Source organism: Sander lucioperca, chromosome 7, assembly GCF_008315115.2.
Source record: "Sander lucioperca isolate FBNREF2018 chromosome 7, SLUC_FBN_1.2, whole genome shotgun sequence".
Taxonomy (NCBI): Eukaryota; Metazoa; Chordata; class Actinopteri; order Perciformes; family Percidae; genus Sander; species Sander lucioperca.
The window spans coordinates 10,289,465-10,309,782 of NC_050179.1; the positions used below are offsets into that span (position 1 = coordinate 10,289,465).

Below are 20,318 nucleotides of genomic sequence, written 5' to 3' on the forward strand. Positions count from 1 at the left end.
GGTGGGTAACAGATAATGTCAATATTCAATTTTCATTTTTAGAACAGGCCTGAGGGCTACTCATGTGGTCCTTGGGGGCTACCTGGTGCCCGCGGGCACCGTGTTGGTGACCCCTGCGTCTAGTCTAATCCATAGGTGCACAATCAAAACCTGGGGAGCATTAGTTGTTGCTAATTGCACATTCTTTTTTCTTGGTTGAATTAACAAGCAGCTGAGTTACCTCTAAAGTAGTTGGCCTCAGATAATTTGAATAAGCGCACCAATATAAACTAAAATAACAATACAGTACAACTAGATTTCGGCACCGGGCCCCTCCAAAGGACTTTGCAGGATAAATTCAGTAAAAGTGGTTTACTTTTGACGTCTAATAAACGAAGTAAAGGGAGGAAATTAATTTGTGAACTGTCTCTGTAATATGATATGTATTCGAAATAAATAGAGGAGCCTGGAATCAGTTGCAAGTTTTTTTTACATTTTCCAAACTTTCTTTTCTGCCCTCACCTACCACGTTGGAAGCAAAATGAAAATAATGTATAAATACAAATTAAGTCAATACATTGAATTCATATTCAGTTTTAAATACAATAAAGATTCATATCTATGTTTGCATTAAATTAACCAAATTATATTGTGCCAAATTTTATAAAATGTGCTATTTCAAATAGGTTTAATGTCATCATTAATAACATTCACATTATAGTAGATTTGTTATGATTAAACCAGAGACGGTTTAGTTATAGAGAATCTTTGGTTAAACTGATATATTATTATTATTATTATTATTATTATTATTATTATTATTATTATAAAAAAATATAATTATAATATTATCTGGATCTTGCTGTAAAGAGCACTTCGGGCTCTGACTGGAACTGGTTCTTTATCGCGTTATCCAGCCGGAACATTTTTAGTGTAGCACACCGTTACATGTCATGTCGGCGCTGAAGTCAGGACGCTCACTGTTTGAGTAGTAAAAATTCTGTTTAAAATAACTAATTCAGTTATTTTTATATTCAAGAATACATTGATTTGAGATTATGTATTAAGTGAAACGAGGTAACCGTCACAGTATCGATTTATGAGGTAACGTTAAAGTAAGTTTATTGACGACTTCTCCGTCAGGCTTTTTCTCTTCTTGATTGTTAACGTTAGCTAACGTAAAACAGGTTAGCTAAGTTAATATTTAAAACCGTCAACACAACAGTTGCTTGCTTGTGTTTAGATCGCGTTACCTAGCAGAGGATAACGTTTTGTAGGAAGAATTGCGTTTATTGAGGACGTTGTAGTGAAATCAACTGAAATAGTTCTTGCTTGCATATCATACAAAGGGCTTAATGTCTTCTGGTAACGTTACTTGCTTTATTCTTGCTACCATTAATGTTGCTAATGTTAATTCTGTAACTTCTGGTCAACGTGTTATGGGTTAACACGGTTCTTTCTAATGCCCAGCTTGTCCTTTTATCTGTAAGAGTAATCACACTGATTAGATCAATGCTGCTGTGCAGGACATGGTTATTAATGATAATCAATTTCTTTTTCAGTTTGAGCCATGTCATCACTATCAGAGGAGGTGCTGCTGGTGGTGAAAAAGGTTCGCCAGAGGAAGCAGGATGGCACACTTTATCTGATGGCTGAACGTATAGCCTGGGGTCCAGAGGGCAAAGACCGCTTCACAGTCAGCCACTTATATGCAGATATTCGCTGTGAGTACTCGATACCATCCAGTTACAAGTAGTGCTAAAATAATTATGTGTTGGTGATGTGATCAAGCTGCACTTTATTTGTTCTCTATACAGGTCAGAAGATCAGCCCAGATGGTAAAGCTAAAATTCAGCTCCAGCTGGTGCTTCACACTGGCGAGAGTACCACATTCCACTTTTCCAATGAGAGCAGTGCACTCAAAGACAGAGATGCTGCCAAGGAGCTGCTGCAGCAGCTGCTGCCCAAGTTCAAGAAGAAAGCCAACAAGGAACTGGAGGAGAAAAACAGGTGAGACTCAATTGTTTTAACAAGATTGTCCTTAAGGATACATCTGGTAATATTGTATGTTTTGCTTACTGTTATCAAATTGCATTAAAAGACCAAAACCAACAATGAATTTCTCCTTCTAACAAGTATTGTCTGTGTAACCAAAGAGCTCCATTATGTAAAAAAACTATTAAAAACACACCAATGAGCCACAGATGATCCTTCATTGTACTTTATTTTGAGTCAATCCCACATACACAGTTCTATGTATGCATAACTCAATAGAGCACCAAATCCATCCACAACAAAAACTCACTTTACTCCTTAATGTCTTCATCTCAAAATTACTTATGAGGAATATGGGTAATCTATTCATTCATATTTTTTGTTTTAAAATAGTGTTCTTATAATTTCTCTTGTAGGATGCTTCAAGAAGATCCAGTGCTTTTTCAGTTGTATAAGGATCTTGTGGTGAGCCAGGTGATCAGTGCAGATGAATTCTGGGCCAACCGGTTAGGAGACATAAACAACGCAGACCCCACTTCATCCAACAATAAACAGGAAGTCGGTATATCTGGAGCCTTTCTGGTGAGTACATCAAGTCTGGCATAATTAGACCTGACATTTTGGAAAACAATCTTACATTTCATAATTGATTCCGGCATGGGCAACTTCAGCATTAACAACATAGTTTTAAACATAATTTGTGTGCATTACAGGCAGACATTAGACCTCAGACAGATGGCTGCAATGGCTTGAGATATAATCTGACAGCAGACATTATTGAATCCATCTTCAGAACATACCCTGCAGGTAAACGATTACATCTCATCTTTGGAGTTAGCTCATCAGTTTGAACAGTAATGATAGACCAGTAAAAGGCTGCTACAAGCTTAGATTTTTTTTTCAACTAACAACTACAACAACCACTGCCAGCCAGAGAGGGAGAATTGCTTTTTGAAATTAGCTGGTATATCTTTAGATAGACAGTTTAGTGCATTCCTGTTCACCTCAGTGACTGATATTAAATGTGCAGCAAGTGTTCCTAGACACTGCAACTAGATTGTACTAAATATATTAATATCGACTTGCATTGTACTTGCAGTGAAGGAGAAGTATAGTGAAAATGTGCCTCATAACCTGACGGAGAAGGAGTTCTGGACCCGCTTTTTCCAGTCCCATTATTTTCACAGAGACCGCATCAACACAGGAACACAGGATATCTTCTCAGAGTGTGCCAAGCAGGATGAAAAGGGTAGGACTTTAAAACCTTTTCAGGTCCAAATCTAACATATAAATGCAAGGATTTTCTACAGATGTCAGTACATGTTTTATTTTAACATTTAATGAATTACTGCAAACAAAACCACTAAGCCACAAATCTGTTTTCATATGTTTTTAATACTGTCTAATGCAGGGTTAAAGTCTATGGTGGTTCAAGGAGTGAAGAATCCTTTGGTCGACCTCCTGTCGTTAGAGGATAAAACATTAGACGAGGTGAGATTGATTGATTAGCCAATCGCTGCCACGTCTTTCTACTAAACAAATTATCATTTTACCTGTATAGCTTTCTTTTTTCTCTTCCTCCTTCACCCTCAAGACTTGGTATTTTCTGTGACACAGGGTTATGGATTTTGCAAAACATTTCCATCAACTTCCAATTCGAACAGGACAGTGAAAGAGAGCAGCAACTCTGCCATTATAAAGCGGTTCAACCATCACAGTGCCATGGTGCTGGCAGCAGGCTCACGCAAGGGGTGAAGAAATTACTTTTGAAAAAAAATATCACTTGCTTAGTCTCTTCAATTTTTAGCTAACTGTATCATATTTTCAAAGGGAAACACCAGCTGACCACGCTAGTGAGACGAGCAGTACAGATGGAAACTCAAGGGATTCTGACTTCTTCCAGCCTCCTGTAAAGAAGGTATGATGGCTCTGCAGCTTTAACAGAGTTTTTCCAAAATATGCTACTGTATATTACTCTAACACTTCTTCTGTTGGCAAACTTCCTTAGGTTAAATTACAAGAAGTCATAGAATATGAAGATCTGCAAAGGGAAAACAGACCAAAAACAGTCGCATTAAACCTCAAGAAGTCTGACAGGTACATTGTCCACATTTTATTTTTGATTCTTTGTTCCGTACAGGGTAACTGTTAATTGTGAACTCCAAATGGCTGTGATTATTGAAAATATTTTTGTAGATTATGGTCATCTTAATATGTTCATCTAGCACATCAAAAATCATACATTACCGGTGGGTGATGATGTTGTTTGCCAAACTGTCACAAAACTCAGTATAAAGTATTCAGTGTATAATATATGAAACAGAAAAGTAAGAAGATTGTCTGCATTTTAAAATCTGAAGTCTCGCTTTGCCAGACCCTCCTCCAAAGCGTGCTGCAGAAGGGTCTGGCTACTCCACATAGCATTCGGGGATGGGAGGAAAACGTGCTCTGGTTTATTGGCATTTCTTTAAACCAATCACAATCGTCTTGGGCGGTGCAGAAAAGCCGCGGTGCCGCTGCAAAATAGGCTCGGAAGGAACTTGTTTAGGTGGAACGTGTACGTTTAAAAGTTGTTTTAGTCGTGCAACAAAAAACTCAGATTGGACAGATAGTCTAGCTAGCTGTCTGGATTTACCCTGCAGAGATCTGAGGAGCAGTTAACCATAGTCCTCATAAATCCACCGGAGTTTAAAATGCCAACACAAAGGAAGCCCAAGGCAATGGATATCCGGACTAAATGAGTGAAATCCCGGCAACGGAGCATTCCCAGAAGTTGAATGTCAAGGATATAGACTATAAAATCTGTAACCACGAAATATTTCGTGTTTTTACTTATAATTGACTTTTGTTATCAATTGTCTTTCCATCAGCTGGACAGAGATGAAAAAAATAAATTGATTAATTGTGCTCTCAGCTCTAGTTAAGCCTCTATCACTTTAAGGAATTTTCAGTTTCAGTAGCCAGAAATCAACCATGCAGAATTTGGGAAGAGGCTCATCACTTCCTCTGGACACTGGACAGAGTCCTCACTTTAAACTGTTCCTAAATAGATTTGGTATTTCATTTTACAGGTCAGATGTATTGCTTTCACTGTGTTAAAGTTCCTGCCAGTGGCCATAACACCAGAATGTCACTTCAGCATATAAAGTGAATGTATGAAAATTGAGGTAGAGGGGATAGGGTGCTCTTCTATTTTGCAGACCCCACTTTATGCTTTCAAACAGGCATTGTATTCTCGGTTGAATTTATGGTGACGTGTTCTAAAGTATTTTTTCTCACTCCCTCTCTTTATAAGGTATGCTCATGGTCCTGTGCCACTTCAGTCCCAACACTATACGACAAGTCAGGATATCATCAACTCTGTCAACTACATCCGACATGAGATGCTTAATTACAAACCCAACCTCACTCAGGTTAGATCCTACACACTGTGTTTTACATATTCACCAGATTGAAATTAGGCTGGCTGCACAGAACAAACAGCCTGTATTGGGAGTCAACAATCATTGCCCTTTGGTCAAAGATTTATGATCATCTTTGTAGTTTGATAAATTCATACACAGCTCAGAAGTCCAATAACAACACATTCTCAGGTTAAGATCAGGAAGTCTGTTACTCCAGTCAAACACATCCAGGTTTCCCACTTCTTGGTACCTCCACCAGCACTATTTGTTTGGCTATAGCAAACTATAATAAAACCTTTCAAAGCTAAGAACGTGATTTTAAGATCATAAACACTTGATTATGTTCAAATATTAATGTGTTTTAAGAAATGTCAATATATGTAATATAATGTAAAAATATGAATGGTGCCTTCAAAGTGTTTAACACAGTAATACTTTTTGCAGGTGTTGTCCAGCACAACAGCCAGTTCTGCCATTGCAGCACTTTCTCCAGGTGGCGTCCTCATGCAGGCAGCAACACAGCAAGCCATAAATCGTAAGTGTGTTGTACAATTGCTAAATACCATTATTGTTACTTATTTTGAAAGTTGGTGATCACTGACCAGTGGGTGTCTGTAGCACATCTGTAGCGTGTGAGGTTGCTTCCACCCTCATTTCCAACCAGTCACATAGTTTGTCCTGCCCAGGTTGTTAGCAACCCTGGTCGTGTGCAGTTCACGAGTTGAATGACTACGGTTAACCTATTCAAACACACAGTCAACCTTGGTATAACCCTGGTTGAGCCCTGGGTGTGAAAAGGGGTATTGGACTGCTGTCTATTTTGTCTATTCTTTTTAATCTTTGTTGTTTTTTCAGAAATGGTACCTACTGAGGTTCAAGGAGAGTTGAAGCATCTTTATGCAGCTGCTGGAGAGTTGTTGAGACACTTCTGGTCCTGTTTTCCTGTAAACACACCATTTTTAGAGGAGAAGGTGACTAATAATAACTTTGTTGAAAGAGGTCAAATTATTATTGTAACAGTAAGTCTTTCCCTTTTTCCATGTATTGACACCCATGATTTTTGGGAACAAAAAAAAACAACAAATTGGCACTTCTAATACTCGTCTCATCGTACACGTATACAAATCAATTTTGATGCTAGAAAAAAAAAATCTTCAGATTTGTTCTCATCATACTTTTTCATATAGGTGATGAAAATGAAGTCAAACCTCGAGAGATTTCAGATGACCAAGCTTTGTCCTTTTCAGGAGAAGATTCAGCGTCAGTACTTAAGTACAAACGTAAGTCTCTAAGCTATCAATGATGACACAATGTCTTATACCAGGTGGCACTTGTATTAAATGTCATATCCCCACAGCTCACAGGGCATTTGGAGGAAATGTTGCAGACAGCCTATCGCAAGTTCCACATCTGGCAAACCCGCCGCATGTTGAGGAAAACCTGAGGTCTGATGGTTTGTCAAAGAGAGGACAAGGAAGACATTACAGTATATGGACAAATGACCTGAGAAGGTTCTCCAGACTGCTGTGAAGAGAACACAGATCACAGCCTGATGGGACAAGATTCACAGAGGCTTAATGAGGATATAGATGGACGCTGCTACATCCCCAACTGTTCAACCGAAACTAACTGCATCTCAGTCACAAATAACTGTAATTAGTTTATTTCTCTTTTGTGTTTTCTCAATGGTTGAGAGATTGGTGCCGGTAATGGTTAAATGGGACTTTTAAAATGGTGCAATATGACCAAATTTCAAATGGAAAATTAGAAATGCACTCAGGACGGGCTGATGTGTGAAATGCAAGCAGAGGACAGCCAACACATGTTTCGTCAGTGCACAGAGCAGAGAAATAGAGCTACAAGGAGCCCCTCTGAGCACTACGTCAATTTGGGGAACAAAGTTCCAAAAAATCTGAAGCAAAAGGTTAAGTGAATATAGCAATACTGAAAAGACATTTTGTGTGTGTGTGTGTGTGTGTGTGTGTGTGTGTGTGTGTGTGTGTGTGTGTGTGTGTGTGTGTGTGTGTGAGAGAGAGACAGTCACTAGTTTGTAATGTCTGCACCTTCTGTCTGCACTGAAGACCTTAATGTCACTGAATTAAAGTGAGCTTTTGTTCATACCTCTGTCTATTGAACGTGCAGTATTTCATTCATTCATTAATTCATGTTTTTTTGTTGCAAGAATTCTACTGAAGTACTTCATAAACTACAATAGAGTATATTTTTTGTTGCCTGTCAAAATGCGTAGCGTTAGCTGCTTTGGAGAATATGGACATGGTTTCGTTGTGACAAACAAAACATTCAGCCAGGAAGTGTGATCACATCAGCTGAGTGGAGCCGTGACAGATCGGCTGGCTGCAGTCAGTGGCGTGAGCCTGACCGCTGACTTTCTAAAGTCAAATGAAAATCACGACGTAACACTGCGGTTTGGTGTGGATTTGTAGGCAGTATCTGGAGTGTCACTCCGACCATTTGGTGAGTTTTTACTATAGACTGTAAGTGAATGGCAACATCACTGTGTTAGCTAACGTTAGCTAGCATGCTTGCTAACTTATTGCAAATACAGTGACACAAGGCGAGTTGGTGCACTGAACAGTCTTCAGATGTATCTTAATTTTAATAAACTGTCATATATATTTGGCATAGCCATGCCGTGCTCATGTATATTTATTTTAAACTTTTGGAGCTCCGTTGGTTTTAATAGAAACGTTGACATCAGTGTCAGCAGACGGGTCTCGTGATGCAGACTGCGAGAATCCGTCGAATGAATCGCCCGTTCAACGCAAGTTGTTTGCAGCGTAACAACGTTACTAATTTTACTGTGTTTTATCAACCAAAACTTTGACTAAAACGAGTCGGCCAGTTATATAATTGACTGAGTTGCAGTGATTGACATAGCCTAAACGACAGGAAAGCTTGAAATGTAAGTTTGTTGACGGTCATTATACCGTTAACGGTTAATTAGAATGTCTGTGTTAAAATTACACCACCAGTGTCCTCTTTAGCTAGCGTAGAAACGTTACATTTAGCCTAACGTTACGTTAATGAGTAACGTTACTCATGGAGGATACATATTAGACTTACCGGTACTTCCCTTGGGTATTTCCATGTCATGTCACTTTACTTCTACTAACGGTAAAAGCAAAACTCCTATAAGATGGGGATCCCTGGGACAAAAACGTATCAAATGGGGGTCCTTGGTTTAATTTGTGTCAGTTTAGGGGTCCTTTGATCACGTTTGAGAACCGCTGGTTTAAACCTCCCAACCTTAAAATTAGCTCCACATTTACCAGCTAAAACAATAACATGCTATTTACATAGCAATGCATCACTTTTAATACAATATTAAATTGTGTAACGTTAACACTCACATAGGTGATTTGTCTGTATTAATTACTTTTGATACTTGCTATTAACTGTTTAAATGCGGGACTTCAACTTCTTACAACTTAAAGTATTTTTTACAGTGCATTATTGCTACTTTTAATCAAACTTTACTTTGAGATTCTCAGGTTCAACATGTTAGTTGTAATGTGATTAAGGACAATTTTGTTTGTCAGAGTGCAAAATTTAAGCACAATCATTTACAAAGACAGCTTATGAATGTCTCTGGATTATGATGTAGATTTGAGCTCCAGGTCTCTTTGCAGGTAAATTCAGCTATGGTCAGATCTGTGCACATCCTCATCCCCAAATACATTCCTGTTGCAGTAGAGTGTTAACAAATACAGAGACAGAGGTCAGCGTTGACTGCTACTTAACTCACCTTCTTTTGAGATACTTGTGTCTACTTCAATGCTTAGGAGCAATTATGTTTTTTGTAATTTTGTTTTAAAGTATTTTTGTAGCATGCACACTGATGTTTTTGCCAATAGTATCTGATTATTTTAATGATATGCAGCTTTAGTTTAGCTTCTGCTTCCTCATAAGTTCACTTAAAACCACAACAAGTAAATCAGAGCAAAACTTTATTGTGTTGTGCTGCAGTTTGAGCTGAAATGGTGACCTCTGGTCCTGTCAAAATGGTCTTTCTGGCTAATTTAACTGACAGCTCCAGGACAAGAGACAACACTTATGGTAAACTAGAGATGATAGTATAACGTGGAGTCATCACTGGTTAATTTGAGAAGGTAGGTACACTACTAAAAGTCATATGATGCCTGCCACGTGGCTGAGGACTGCGGTATGCGAGGAAGCAGAGTAGTAACTCCTGTAGTCCCTCACATTTTTTTTCACTCTTTGCTGACTGTCTCATTCTCTCTCAGTTGTAGAGGATCACCAGTGAAGATGCCTCTGATACCAGTTGTGCCAGAGAACCACAGTCATGTTCTGGCAGAGTTTGACTGCCTTGATCCACTTCTGTCTGCTCTCCGTTTAGACTCCGGCAGGCTCAAGGTAGCTTTCACCATCACATGTCCGAGTTAGTCTTATAATGAAATCACACATAGATGATTATAGTAGCTTATTATTTAATGTTTTTAATGTACTACAGGGTGAAAAATTACTGATTAAGTCTTACTACAAACAGTTATTTGTCCTGTACCTCATGTACTTTGTGCTTGCCAAACATTGATCAAAACCCCAACAGCTACTACAATAGACTTTAAAGGCAGAAAAATATCCAGCCGATTAAAACATCAGTTTGTCTAAGTCTTAGGAGAGGTGGCTACACCATGAACGCAAATTACAACATGATATCAACAAAACTTTGTACGATCTACTGTACATGAACAGTAGATCGTACAAAGTTTTGTTGATATCATGTTGTAATTTGTTTAGTAAACTCGTTGTACTCTGTTACAGTGTACCTGTCTGGCAGTGTCAAGGAAGTGGCTCGCATTAGGAACATCAGCAGGAGGGTTGCACCTGATCCAGAAAGAGGGCTGGAAACAAAGACTCATCCTTACTCACAAGGTAAGCTGTGACTGAGGGCCTATTGTGCAGAAACGCAGGGTTGACCATTGTCTTGCTGTTAACTGATACAGCTGCATATAATAAGGAATACATTGTTCGTAAGTGTTGGTTTCTCCTCATTTCTTTTTAACTTCTAACCCATCGTGCACTCTTGTTCAGGAGGGATCTATTACTCAAGTGGCGTGTTGCCCTCATGATGAAGACTTTATTGCTGTTGCAACAAGGTTAGAGTCTCCATGAAGTCAAGAAATCACCTACATATCTCTGTGTTTAGTTGTGTTGCCTGTATTGTTCACAGTGTTTGTCCCTGCTCCAGTCAAGGTCTGGTGGTGGTGTGGGAGCTGCAGCTGGAGCGACGGGGGCGTCCAGAGAGAGTCAGTGTGTCCTGGGAGCACAGAGGTCAGGCCATCACTGCACTCTGCTGGGACACCAGCGCACTGAGAGTTTTCGTCGGGGACACAGGAGGCAAGGTGTCCTTTCTACGTGCAGGATCCTCCAAGCTGGGCAAGGTAGTGACTGCTGATTCACAGTGGAAATGTTTTGTTTCCTCAATAATAATGTTTATTTATGTATGGCTTTTGAAAAAAGTTAAGGCACTTTCTAGTTGGTGCACTAGTGATAAATCTCTTAAGAAATATGTCCATAATTACTGGCTGAGAGTTTGTTTTTGTTTCTTACACTTTTTGTGGCCCTTCAAAGTGATCCGGTGTCACTCGTGGCTGTGTTCCAGTCCTCTTAATGGACCATTTTTTACATATCCTTATTCATATAGATGCCATTAATACTAGACATTGTTTTCTTTGTGTCTAGGGGTCAGCATTCGTTATCTTCCCTGTTCAGACCGTCACCACTGTGGACTCCAGAGTGGTTCAGCTCGGGTACCAAGATGGCCGCCTGCTGGTGTCTTCGTTGAGCCGCTGCTACCTCTGTGACACAGAGAGGTGAGTACCAGCATGGCTACTTCTCTTTAGGGGGAGATACCTTCAGAGGGCCCATGTTAATGCCCTCATATTGGTAAATATTGTCCCTACTAAAGTGTCCTTTTTTTATCCCAATGGTAGACATACAGTACTAATTTTGAAGAAAATGTTAATTAAATTGGACTCTGTCAAAAATGTTCTTAATGTTAATAATCTTGCTTACTCCTGAAAATAATTTCTGAACATCTTTCGGCAGTGGTGTATTTTTCTGTCTTTACCTGCCTTCAGGGAGAAGTTCTGGCGTGTTGGAAATAAGGAGCGTGATGGGGAGTATGGAGCGTGTTTTTTCCCTCAGAACAGGGGGTTATTAGTTGGTCAGCCGCCCCTGCTGTACTCTGCCCGGCCGGGGTCTCGAATATGGGAGGCCAGTTTTAATGGCGAGGTTCTAAGCACACATCAATTCAAACAGCCATTGGCCTGTCCTCCTCTACCTCTCATCACTTACAAGTACTGACTGTTCCTACTTTCAAATAGTCTCCTATAAAAGGCCAACCTCCTAATTTGTCTTTTGTTTTTTAATATGTTATTTGTTCCCCTGTTACCTGCAGAGATGAGCCACATTACAACCCAGTGCAGAAGAGCCCCCAGTCAATCGCCTTCCCTAAACTGCTTTATTTTGGGTAATGTTAGATACAATTTATATATTTTATTATCTGAGTTGTTAGGCTTGTCAATATTTTTTATCATATGCACATTATTGAATTAGAGGCAATATGTTGATTACAGACACCATCCATCAAAAAACATCCCATTATTATTAAATAATAACTGCAGATGAGTCTGTCTCTTGAATAACTGTACACTTTATTTTTTTGTGTAGAGACCAAAACTTGCTGACCTGGACTGATTCAGCTATTTATGTCTTCACACCTCAGAACGGACAAGTGCTTCTGTGGACTGAAGTCAAAGGTGTGTTTGTGCTGCTTCCTCCCAAAATACTAGCAGCGGTCCTTTGGAGTAGTTTAGCAAGCAGTTTATTCATAAACACACACAAGCTGTAAATATGTGAACGAATGACCACTAGTCATTATTATTATTAACAAGGAAAGGATTACAATATTAAACCATGTTAGCATTGATCTTATATACATTTTGTTCCTGTTTGATTTACTGTAAATTGATTCAACCTGTTTTCTGGTTTTGCAGACTTGGTTGATATTGCAGTCTACCGCAACGAGCTCTTCTGTCTCCATGGCAGCGGACGTCTGTCCCACCTCTCCCTGTTATCTGCTGAGCGCTGTGTTGAGCGTCTGCTACGGAGGGAGTCCTGGCCTCTAGCTGCTGTGGTCTGCTGTATGTTCCAGCATACAATCACCACCAGCAGGGTAAGGTGGCTGCCACTGCCATGCTAACTGGTTTTGTTTTTTGTGTACAGTGTAGATTCCAGTCTTATCTGGGCTAAGATGTTCATACAAGTTTCTGACTTCCTTTATCCCAACGATAAAACACAATATACCTGTAAACCTGAGGTGGTTCACCTTGAATGGTCTGAACATTAAAAGAAGCAAAAATGTGCAGGTGCTAGATATGGCTCCTTTTAAGAGTATTGTTAAGAGTATTATTATTTGTTTATTATTATTTCAACACATAGGTAAAATTTATTATCTCAGTAGTAAACATCATGATCTTCTTAACACAACACATGCATAACCTGACTTTACAGAGCATAGTAGTTTGTATTAAACATACTGACGCACCATATGTCCTCAGTGAGTCTGGGTTTGTGCAGATGGTGAAAACCAAATGTGAAATGTGCATGCTACCGGTTAAAGTTTGAAGTAAATCAAGCATTTTAGAAATCAGGAATCTTAACTAGATTTGTGTTGATACAGCATTACTGACAGCCTTGTTCATCATTCCTGTTTAATTCAGGCCAGGAAATCAATTCCCATCGACCGCCTTGAACATCTCAGGTCCCAGCTCAGCTCCATCACACACCTGGAGCTGACTGGTCAGCTGGAGGAAGTCATCACCAAACTAGAACCTCTGGACTCTGCCTCCAGCAGCCGTAGAAGTAGCATCTCCTCACATGTAAGTTAAAGAAACTTTCTGTAAATGGTGACCACCATAACTGTAGACGATATGCATCCCATTTCTCTTTTACTTTTCTGTGGGACCCATTGAATCCTGTTGCTGGATCAAGCATGGATACCATTTAGTTGATAAGGACAAGTTTCTCTGTGGCAATACATTAAATTGGTTGTTTGGTGAGGATGTAGAATAAACCCACATCAAACAAATACATGCTTTGAATACTGGTCATTCAATACATTTTAAATTATATGTAACTATGCTATTGTAACTAAAGCACAGAGCTTCTGTAAATCCATGTGCACATGTAACAAATGAGTGTGCTAATATCAGATATGTCATTATCCAGGAGAGCTTTAACGTCCTGGACTGTGGAATCTATCGTGTGATCAGCCGCAGAGGAAGTCAGTCTGATGAGGAGACGAGCTCCCTCATCAATCAGTCCATGTCAGAGGAGGAGCGGCTCAAAGAGTTCAGTTTTGTGCAGGAGGATGATCAGGTGGATCATGGTAAGAGATCGTCAGCTGCCAAGTGAACAAATGCTGTCACTAAAAATGCCTGCTTTCAAAAACATACTGTATGAAATAGTTGTTCACATTTAGGATTTTTTGTCAATACCGCCTCCTTAGGGTGACTAATTTAAATTTTATGAATAAACAGGTAGTTTTAAAAACTTAATATAACAGTTACTAATATTAACAATTATAAGTAGTAGCAGTAATATAACAATTATCAAATGGAATCCAGTTGAACAAGGCAGGGGCTTTATTTATACAATACTAATTTATTAAGACATCACACAAAAAATGGCTGCAGAAATTTTAGGTTTAATTATTAGGATATTTTTGGATATCAAAGTAATTAAATGCTAGAACAACAACCACAGCAAACCACTTACACACACTGTTTCTTTGTTCACTCTTCTGTTTTTGTCTCTTTCTGACTCTCTTCCTTTGTATATAATGTGTGTGTGTATATATGTATATATGTATATGTATTTATACACATTATATAGCAGAAACAAACTCCTTTTCTGCCTCTGCTGAGTTCAATGTGAAAAGAGAGTGAAGTTATTTTCAGTTTTTCAGTTTTATATCTACCGCTCTATTAAAAAAAAAAAAACAATTATTAAAAATAAACAAAACATGGAGGAATAATGCCAAAAAGTTATTTGTAATTAGGAGCATCTCTAGCTGCTGAAAGATTTGTCAGTATAAACGTGACAATAATTTTACTCTTTGACTTTATCTCTGTTGTCATTATGATCATATGTACCTGTTTCTGATACCGTCTTGTATGTTTGCCACTAAAAAAAAAAAAAAGATTTGAAAAACATATAAAGTCATTCAATAAATAGTGTTGCTGAGCTGAATGATCACTGACAGCTGACATGCTTTACAAATACAATCTTTACTTTGCCAAGCTGTTAATATCACATTTCTTGTCTGTTTCATTGTATCACACATATATCACCATTTTGATTCTGGATTTTTTTTCATTGTGCACTATTTAATTTATGTTTTCTCTATAGTGGTGTCTGGCACCTTTGCTCCATCTTCTTGCATTATGTCCTCTGTCTTTCATCATTCTGCTTCAGTACACCATCCATCTGTGTCTGTCCTCTGGCTCTTGCCCCCATCTTTATTCAGATCCACAGAGCAGTGAGCGTATGGAAGCTGAGCGATCTGAGCAAGGCCTGCAGTTCCACCTCCCCCTCTCATTCCGTCCCAAACCGCCTCGCATCGCATTGCAGGCCGTCAAAGACAGGTGAACATCCAGAGAAATAAAGGACAGACATGCTAACAGCTTTTAATACAAGAATGTGTCACAGGAGCCATGAAGACGTTACGTTATGTTAGATAGCCTTAGGTTTTATTCAACAGTGATGAAATTATTTGTGGATTGAAACTACAATAACTATAATTATTCAAGTGCACCTGTGCTTTTAAACAGCTTACTTCCCCTTTCCACTGAAGACCCACATATAGTTTTTTTTAATCTGTATTTTTCATCTGTGTAGACCCATGTGGCAGGTTTCATTTCCAAGCGTCACACTCAGACACAGTCATTTGTCATATGAACATGTTTGTAGTTCTGTTTGCCTCTCTGGTTGTTAGATTGTAAACCCATATCATTGGTAAAAGGTTGTTTTATTATTATTTTTTTGTCTTTTTCAGTGTTTCTAGTTTTGTTAAGAAGACAACAGAGAAGATCAACACCCTCCAGATGAACTCTGAGCTCTGGCAGCGGCCTGAATTCAGAGAGGGCGGACAGGCCGAAATGTTGGCCACAGCTCCATACTCAGAGGAAATGGACAATGAGTAAGTACAGACATATAAAAGCGGACTGAAACATGTTTCTACAACACACAAACGCATCTGATCTGTGTGTTGTACAGAAATAAGTCCCCACTCATTTCTTTTTTTCTTTGTCTTATTATGCCATATTTTGGCCTAATAACTGGACTTAATAGTTAAATCAGAAACCGGTGAATTTTATATTTGTCTTCACAGAGTTTATGATGAAATGCCTAACACAGAGGCCAGCATGCAGGAACTTAGATCAGCGACAGAGCGAGCTATGTAAGTGCTTCAAACTGTTTTGATAGAATTCCAACTGCAAGATTTCACAGCCTTTTAGTAGAAACTGAATTTACATACTCACATTGTCCCAACTTTAGTGCCCAGATCCAAGATCCTTTGGTGCTACTGGATCCAGTCTGCCTGAGAGAAACTCTGCTGGAGTGGTTGGCGGTGCTGGAGCGAATACTCGGACCTGAAGAGCACGGGTCAGCTGCTGCGGGGGATTCAAACATGGATGGACCAGGAGAGGAGAGGTGGGATTATCTTAACGCCTGCTCAGAGCAACAAGAGGAGTCTTCCTTCTCATCAAGAGAACCAACAGAGAGCATCACAGAGGAGAAGAGAAAAGAGTCTCCTGAGCTCGGAGAAAAAGAGGACCAGTGTGACTCCACTGAGAAGGAGCCTAAAGTTTCAGATGGGAGCCCTCCAGATCCTGTTCGAGTGGTGTCTCCCAAACCTTTACCATCGGATCTCCTGTCTAATCTCACCCAGCTAGCAACGTTATACATAGAGCTAAGCTGCTTTAGAAACCAGGAGAATGAACAAGCATTGGGGTGCACAACTTTCCTACGCAGCTACTTCTTTCTGCTGGACCAAGAGCGTGTGAGAAGAATGTGTCTGCTGTGTTATCAGGAGCAGCCGGAGGTGCAGAGCTCCTTCACTGAGGCCATGCTAGGTCAGAAGCTTCTCTTCAAATATCTGGTTTATTTTTATTTTTTTTATTCCTGTTGTATTTTCAGACGCACTTAAACAAGAAACAAAATGGTGCACTTCTGCTATGTGAAGTAATACGATATATTTTAAAAATGGATCACATTTCCACATATTAGTTAAAGAAAAGCCCTTAAACGTCAGAAACTCTTAATGCTTCAGAGATTAAAATCTGTGTAGCTGTTCCCTTTGAATTATAAAAAGCATTTATTCATCATTTAACTACTTTTAAAACATAGAGAATATTTTTATGCAACCATATCCAACACTAATACTTGTTCGTTTCAGACCTCATCTAGTAACTAAACATTTAAATCATCTCTAATATCTTAAAATTATTTGGAAAATCAATTGTTGTCGTAGATCTCACTCAGTCCAGTAAAGTGGTGGAGGTTATTCAGAGAGGTGATTTGCTGAGATCACTGCGCAGTCTGCGAGAGCTGCAGCCCTGGAGTGCACCTCCTCTACTCGCTCACTTACACAGGTCAGTACTTGTATTTCTTTCTGGTCAGCATAGTTGTGATGGACCTTGTAAAGTAAGTTTGCTATGTTATTATGCAGGCTGTATGAGAAGCACGGGGAGGCGGCTGTACGCTCGTTTACTCAGTTCTATCCTACGATAACTCCTGCTGATGTAATGACCATGGCTCAGCAAAGCCACTTCCTGGCATACCTGGATAATCTGGTCCAATCACAAACTGAGGAGGACAGGTACATCTTTAGTTTCATCTATTTGTAAAAGACAAAAAAATGACTCCCTTGTTGCTAAATTTTTACATTGATTTCTTCCTCTAGGTTGTCATTTTTGCAGTCCCTTCTTGAACCAGAATCTCTGAGACAGGATTGGCTGGAGCTGGCACTTACCCACGATGCCCCTCAACACTCTGATACTCTGACTTCTGATGGACAGCCCAGGTCTGGTTCTGTTAGTGTGGGAAAAAATGCTAAATAAGATTTATGATCCTTTCAATTCATTTTTAACATTTACTTAAAGGCCCAGTAAGTTTTTAGTTTGAGGCTAGAAACCCAAAAAAATATGCCTAAATGGATATGAATTAAGCTACTATCCTGGTTCACTTCTGGATTCTATTTAGGCCACAACAAGGTCAAAAAATAAAGTGAAAGTGAAGTATAAATAAATGTAACCGTGAATTCATGTGACTCCTTCCGCAGATGGCATTCTCATTGTTTCAGCTGGGGTTATGGACGCCTCCTATCTCTCCTGATTCGTCTTCCTGCAGACCTGTCTTCCAAGCAGAAGATGACAGAGACTTGCCGCAGTCACGGGTACTTCTCAACAGTCTTTTTTTTTTTTGCTGTTTATGTTCGTGAGTTTACATTGTCTTATGTAACCTTCTGTATAATGCGTGTGTGCAGGTATTGGACGGGCTACATTTACCTCTGCTGTGAGCTGCAGCATCGCACAGAAGCGTTCTCCACCATCTGTCAGCTGGATGACTTCAGCCTGCTGGAGGAAGCTGATGGTACAACTTTAAGGCAGAAGCAGAATTATAATATTTTATGGGCTGAGAGGAGAGTTCATAACACTGATGTTGAAAACCACGTCCACTATGTCGAAATCCAGTGTACATGCACATGATACTTTAGTAGTACAGAATGTAACTACCCACTGTATCACAACACAACCCAAGTTATAAGACTGCAAACATTACAGCTAATTACAATTTATGAACGTCTATCTAGACAGGGCAGACAAAACGTTAAAAACGTTAAAAGAAATATTCAGAACCAGTTTGGCTTTCAGAATTCCACTGACAGTTGGGTGAACTGCTTGATCCAAACAACGGTTCATCCTTTTTTCGCACTAAGTGTGTAGTTATACATTAGTAAAAGTCCAGGTAATTCAACCTTAGTAGTAGTATTAGTAGTTCCTTAATGACACTGTCTGCACTCATTGGAGTGGCTTCTCTGGCAACCACTCAAACTAAATGACACTGGCTTCAAACGTATTTGCCAAAAAGAATAAAGAGATAAAACACACTATCACAGTCTAATGTCTGTATTGTCCCTCTGTTATTTTCCAGGTGTTGCGCCTCAGACCTTGGAAGAGTGGAAGCTCTTGATCCAGTTATCTCAGCGGTGCAGCAGTGAGGGAGTTTCGGAGCAGGTCACAGGTGTGAATGGAAGTAGCTGGTCCAACGGCTCAGCAGATTGTGGTAGAAAGATCAGCCCAGAGAACCTGACCCTGATGCTGGCTCGGACAGCCGGGCCTGACCGCGCCATGGCCGTTCTGGAGGAATGTGGAGTGCAGCTGGTCCTTTCACCGCACTCCAAACTAGTCTGTGAGCTGCTGAGAGTCACTGAGAAGAGGCAGAGGTGGGTCAGTCAGGGTGTCAGTTACCAAACACAGTATGGGAAGGAGTTCCAACACTGTTATTCAAATATGTGTTTAGTTGTAGACAACAATAAAAATCAACCAAATGCAAAATTCTTCAGGTGTTCTTGTAGCTCCTCTGTTTCTTTTGAAGGCTTGAAATATTGGGAGAAATGCTATTTTAATCTATTGACTTTATTAAATGTGCCTCTTGAAGAGAGCAGAATACATTGTTTGAGAGGTATTTCAGTGGGTTGGAGTGTGTGACAGTGGTCTGAAATGAGTCCAGGGACTGCTTTTCATTATAAAAAAAAAAAAAAAAAGGCCTCAAGAATCAGTGTAATGTGAATGGACTTCATTTATATGTATTACAGTACTATTTCTTTTGTTTTATGTATCAGAGCGATGATCCAGACGATGCTCGAGCGCTGTGATCGGTTCCTGTGGTCTCAGCACGCCTAACTAAAGATCAGCTGCAGCTTCTCCACGCCAAACAAGATAACACTGTATGTAAATGTCCTGAGTAACTGCTGTTGAAGCTGCAACTTAATTTATGCACTCTAATATTTCTCAAAGCTTCCCAGTTTAAATGAAGGTATTTATCCTCCCATTGAAAACAGTATTATCTCTTGAACGTTTTTATGATTTAGGTCAAATGCTTTTTTGCATGTACAGGTAATCAAATATCTCTGACAAAAAATGAACTGTATGAACAGTGAAATGTTCTAACCAGGTAATAAAATGTGAATAAAAGCTGTGTGCATTTTAGTTTTTGTTTGTTTGTTTTAAGAACAAAAGGTTTCTGTCAGCATGATGATAGTCAAGCCTGATGAATGTGTATTTTTTCCCCATGTATGGATGTCAATAACACAGGGAAAATCCACAAACACAAGAGTGGCTCTAATCCAACCAGCACATTACTTAATAATTGTGTGCTTTTGTTTATTTCTGCAGACCAAAAGCATAAAAAAGTTTCAATTGTTTTTCTTTACTTTAATGGTAATTTAATCCTACGTATCACTAGTATCCAGCCATGTAGATAGCTCTGGTTTATTTGTAGAGAGAAAACAACCACCTAAAAGAATCCACATAAATAGAGACCATTATGAATAAATCGCCCCTTCATCTACCTGTATGTCTAGTATTTGCTTGTATTTTCTTCAATGGGGCATTTTTTGCAAACAAAAGAAGACATTTCAGATCTTGAACGTCACATACAGTAGATTATGGGGTTTGTGGGTCAACAGAGATAATATTAATAACATCATAATGAAATGGGACTGATGACTCATTTGATAGTATCACACACCTGGAGCATCAAAGGGAAGACGCAGACAGCCTGGTGCTTCACATTTGAGCTTTAAAGGCTTATACTGGACACTACCGC

At 39.3% G+C, this 20,318-nt stretch overlaps 2 protein-coding genes across 3 annotated transcripts; both read left to right on the forward strand.

Annotated features, from left to right (window-relative positions):
* Window positions 1-887: 887 nt before the first annotated feature.
* On the forward strand, window positions 888-7,498 carry gtf2h1 (general transcription factor IIH, polypeptide 1). 2 transcript variants are annotated; one of them, XM_031282981.2, is made up of 15 exons: window positions 888-1,094; window positions 1,542-1,703; window positions 1,797-1,989; window positions 2,391-2,556; window positions 2,688-2,781; window positions 3,074-3,223; window positions 3,386-3,465; window positions 3,592-3,725; window positions 3,805-3,892; window positions 3,983-4,071; window positions 5,270-5,387; window positions 5,823-5,913; window positions 6,234-6,349; window positions 6,566-6,658; window positions 6,736-7,498. In XM_031282981.2, the coding sequence occupies exons 2-15, from the start codon at window positions 1,550-1,552 to the stop codon at window positions 6,820-6,822; spliced, it is 1,653 nt and encodes a 550-aa protein (XP_031138841.1). In that variant the 5' UTR covers window positions 888-1,094; window positions 1,542-1,549; the 3' UTR covers window positions 6,823-7,498. The 2 variants fall into 2 exon arrangements, with proteins under 2 accessions (XP_031138841.1, XP_031138842.1); XM_031282982.2 differs by having other exon boundaries at window positions 888-1,083.
* A 146-nt stretch (window positions 7,499-7,644) lies between these two features.
* On the forward strand, window positions 7,645-19,688 carry hps5 (HPS5 biogenesis of lysosomal organelles complex 2 subunit 2). The gene is made up of 23 exons (XM_031282942.2): window positions 7,645-7,853; window positions 9,644-9,773; window positions 10,182-10,292; window positions 10,452-10,516; window positions 10,609-10,801; window positions 11,103-11,233; window positions 11,501-11,719; window positions 11,821-11,892; window positions 12,093-12,181; window positions 12,419-12,597; window positions 13,145-13,303; window positions 13,653-13,812; window positions 14,953-15,070; window positions 15,481-15,624; window positions 15,817-15,885; window positions 15,984-16,561; window positions 16,960-17,080; window positions 17,158-17,307; window positions 17,392-17,511; window positions 17,770-17,883; window positions 17,974-18,080; window positions 18,642-18,933; window positions 19,333-19,688. Exons 2-23 carry the CDS (start codon window positions 9,666-9,668, stop codon window positions 19,391-19,393), a joined length of 3,360 nt encoding a protein of 1,119 aa, XP_031138802.1. The 5' UTR covers window positions 7,645-7,853; window positions 9,644-9,665; the 3' UTR covers window positions 19,394-19,688.
* The last annotated feature ends 630 nt before the right edge of the window (window positions 19,689-20,318 follow it).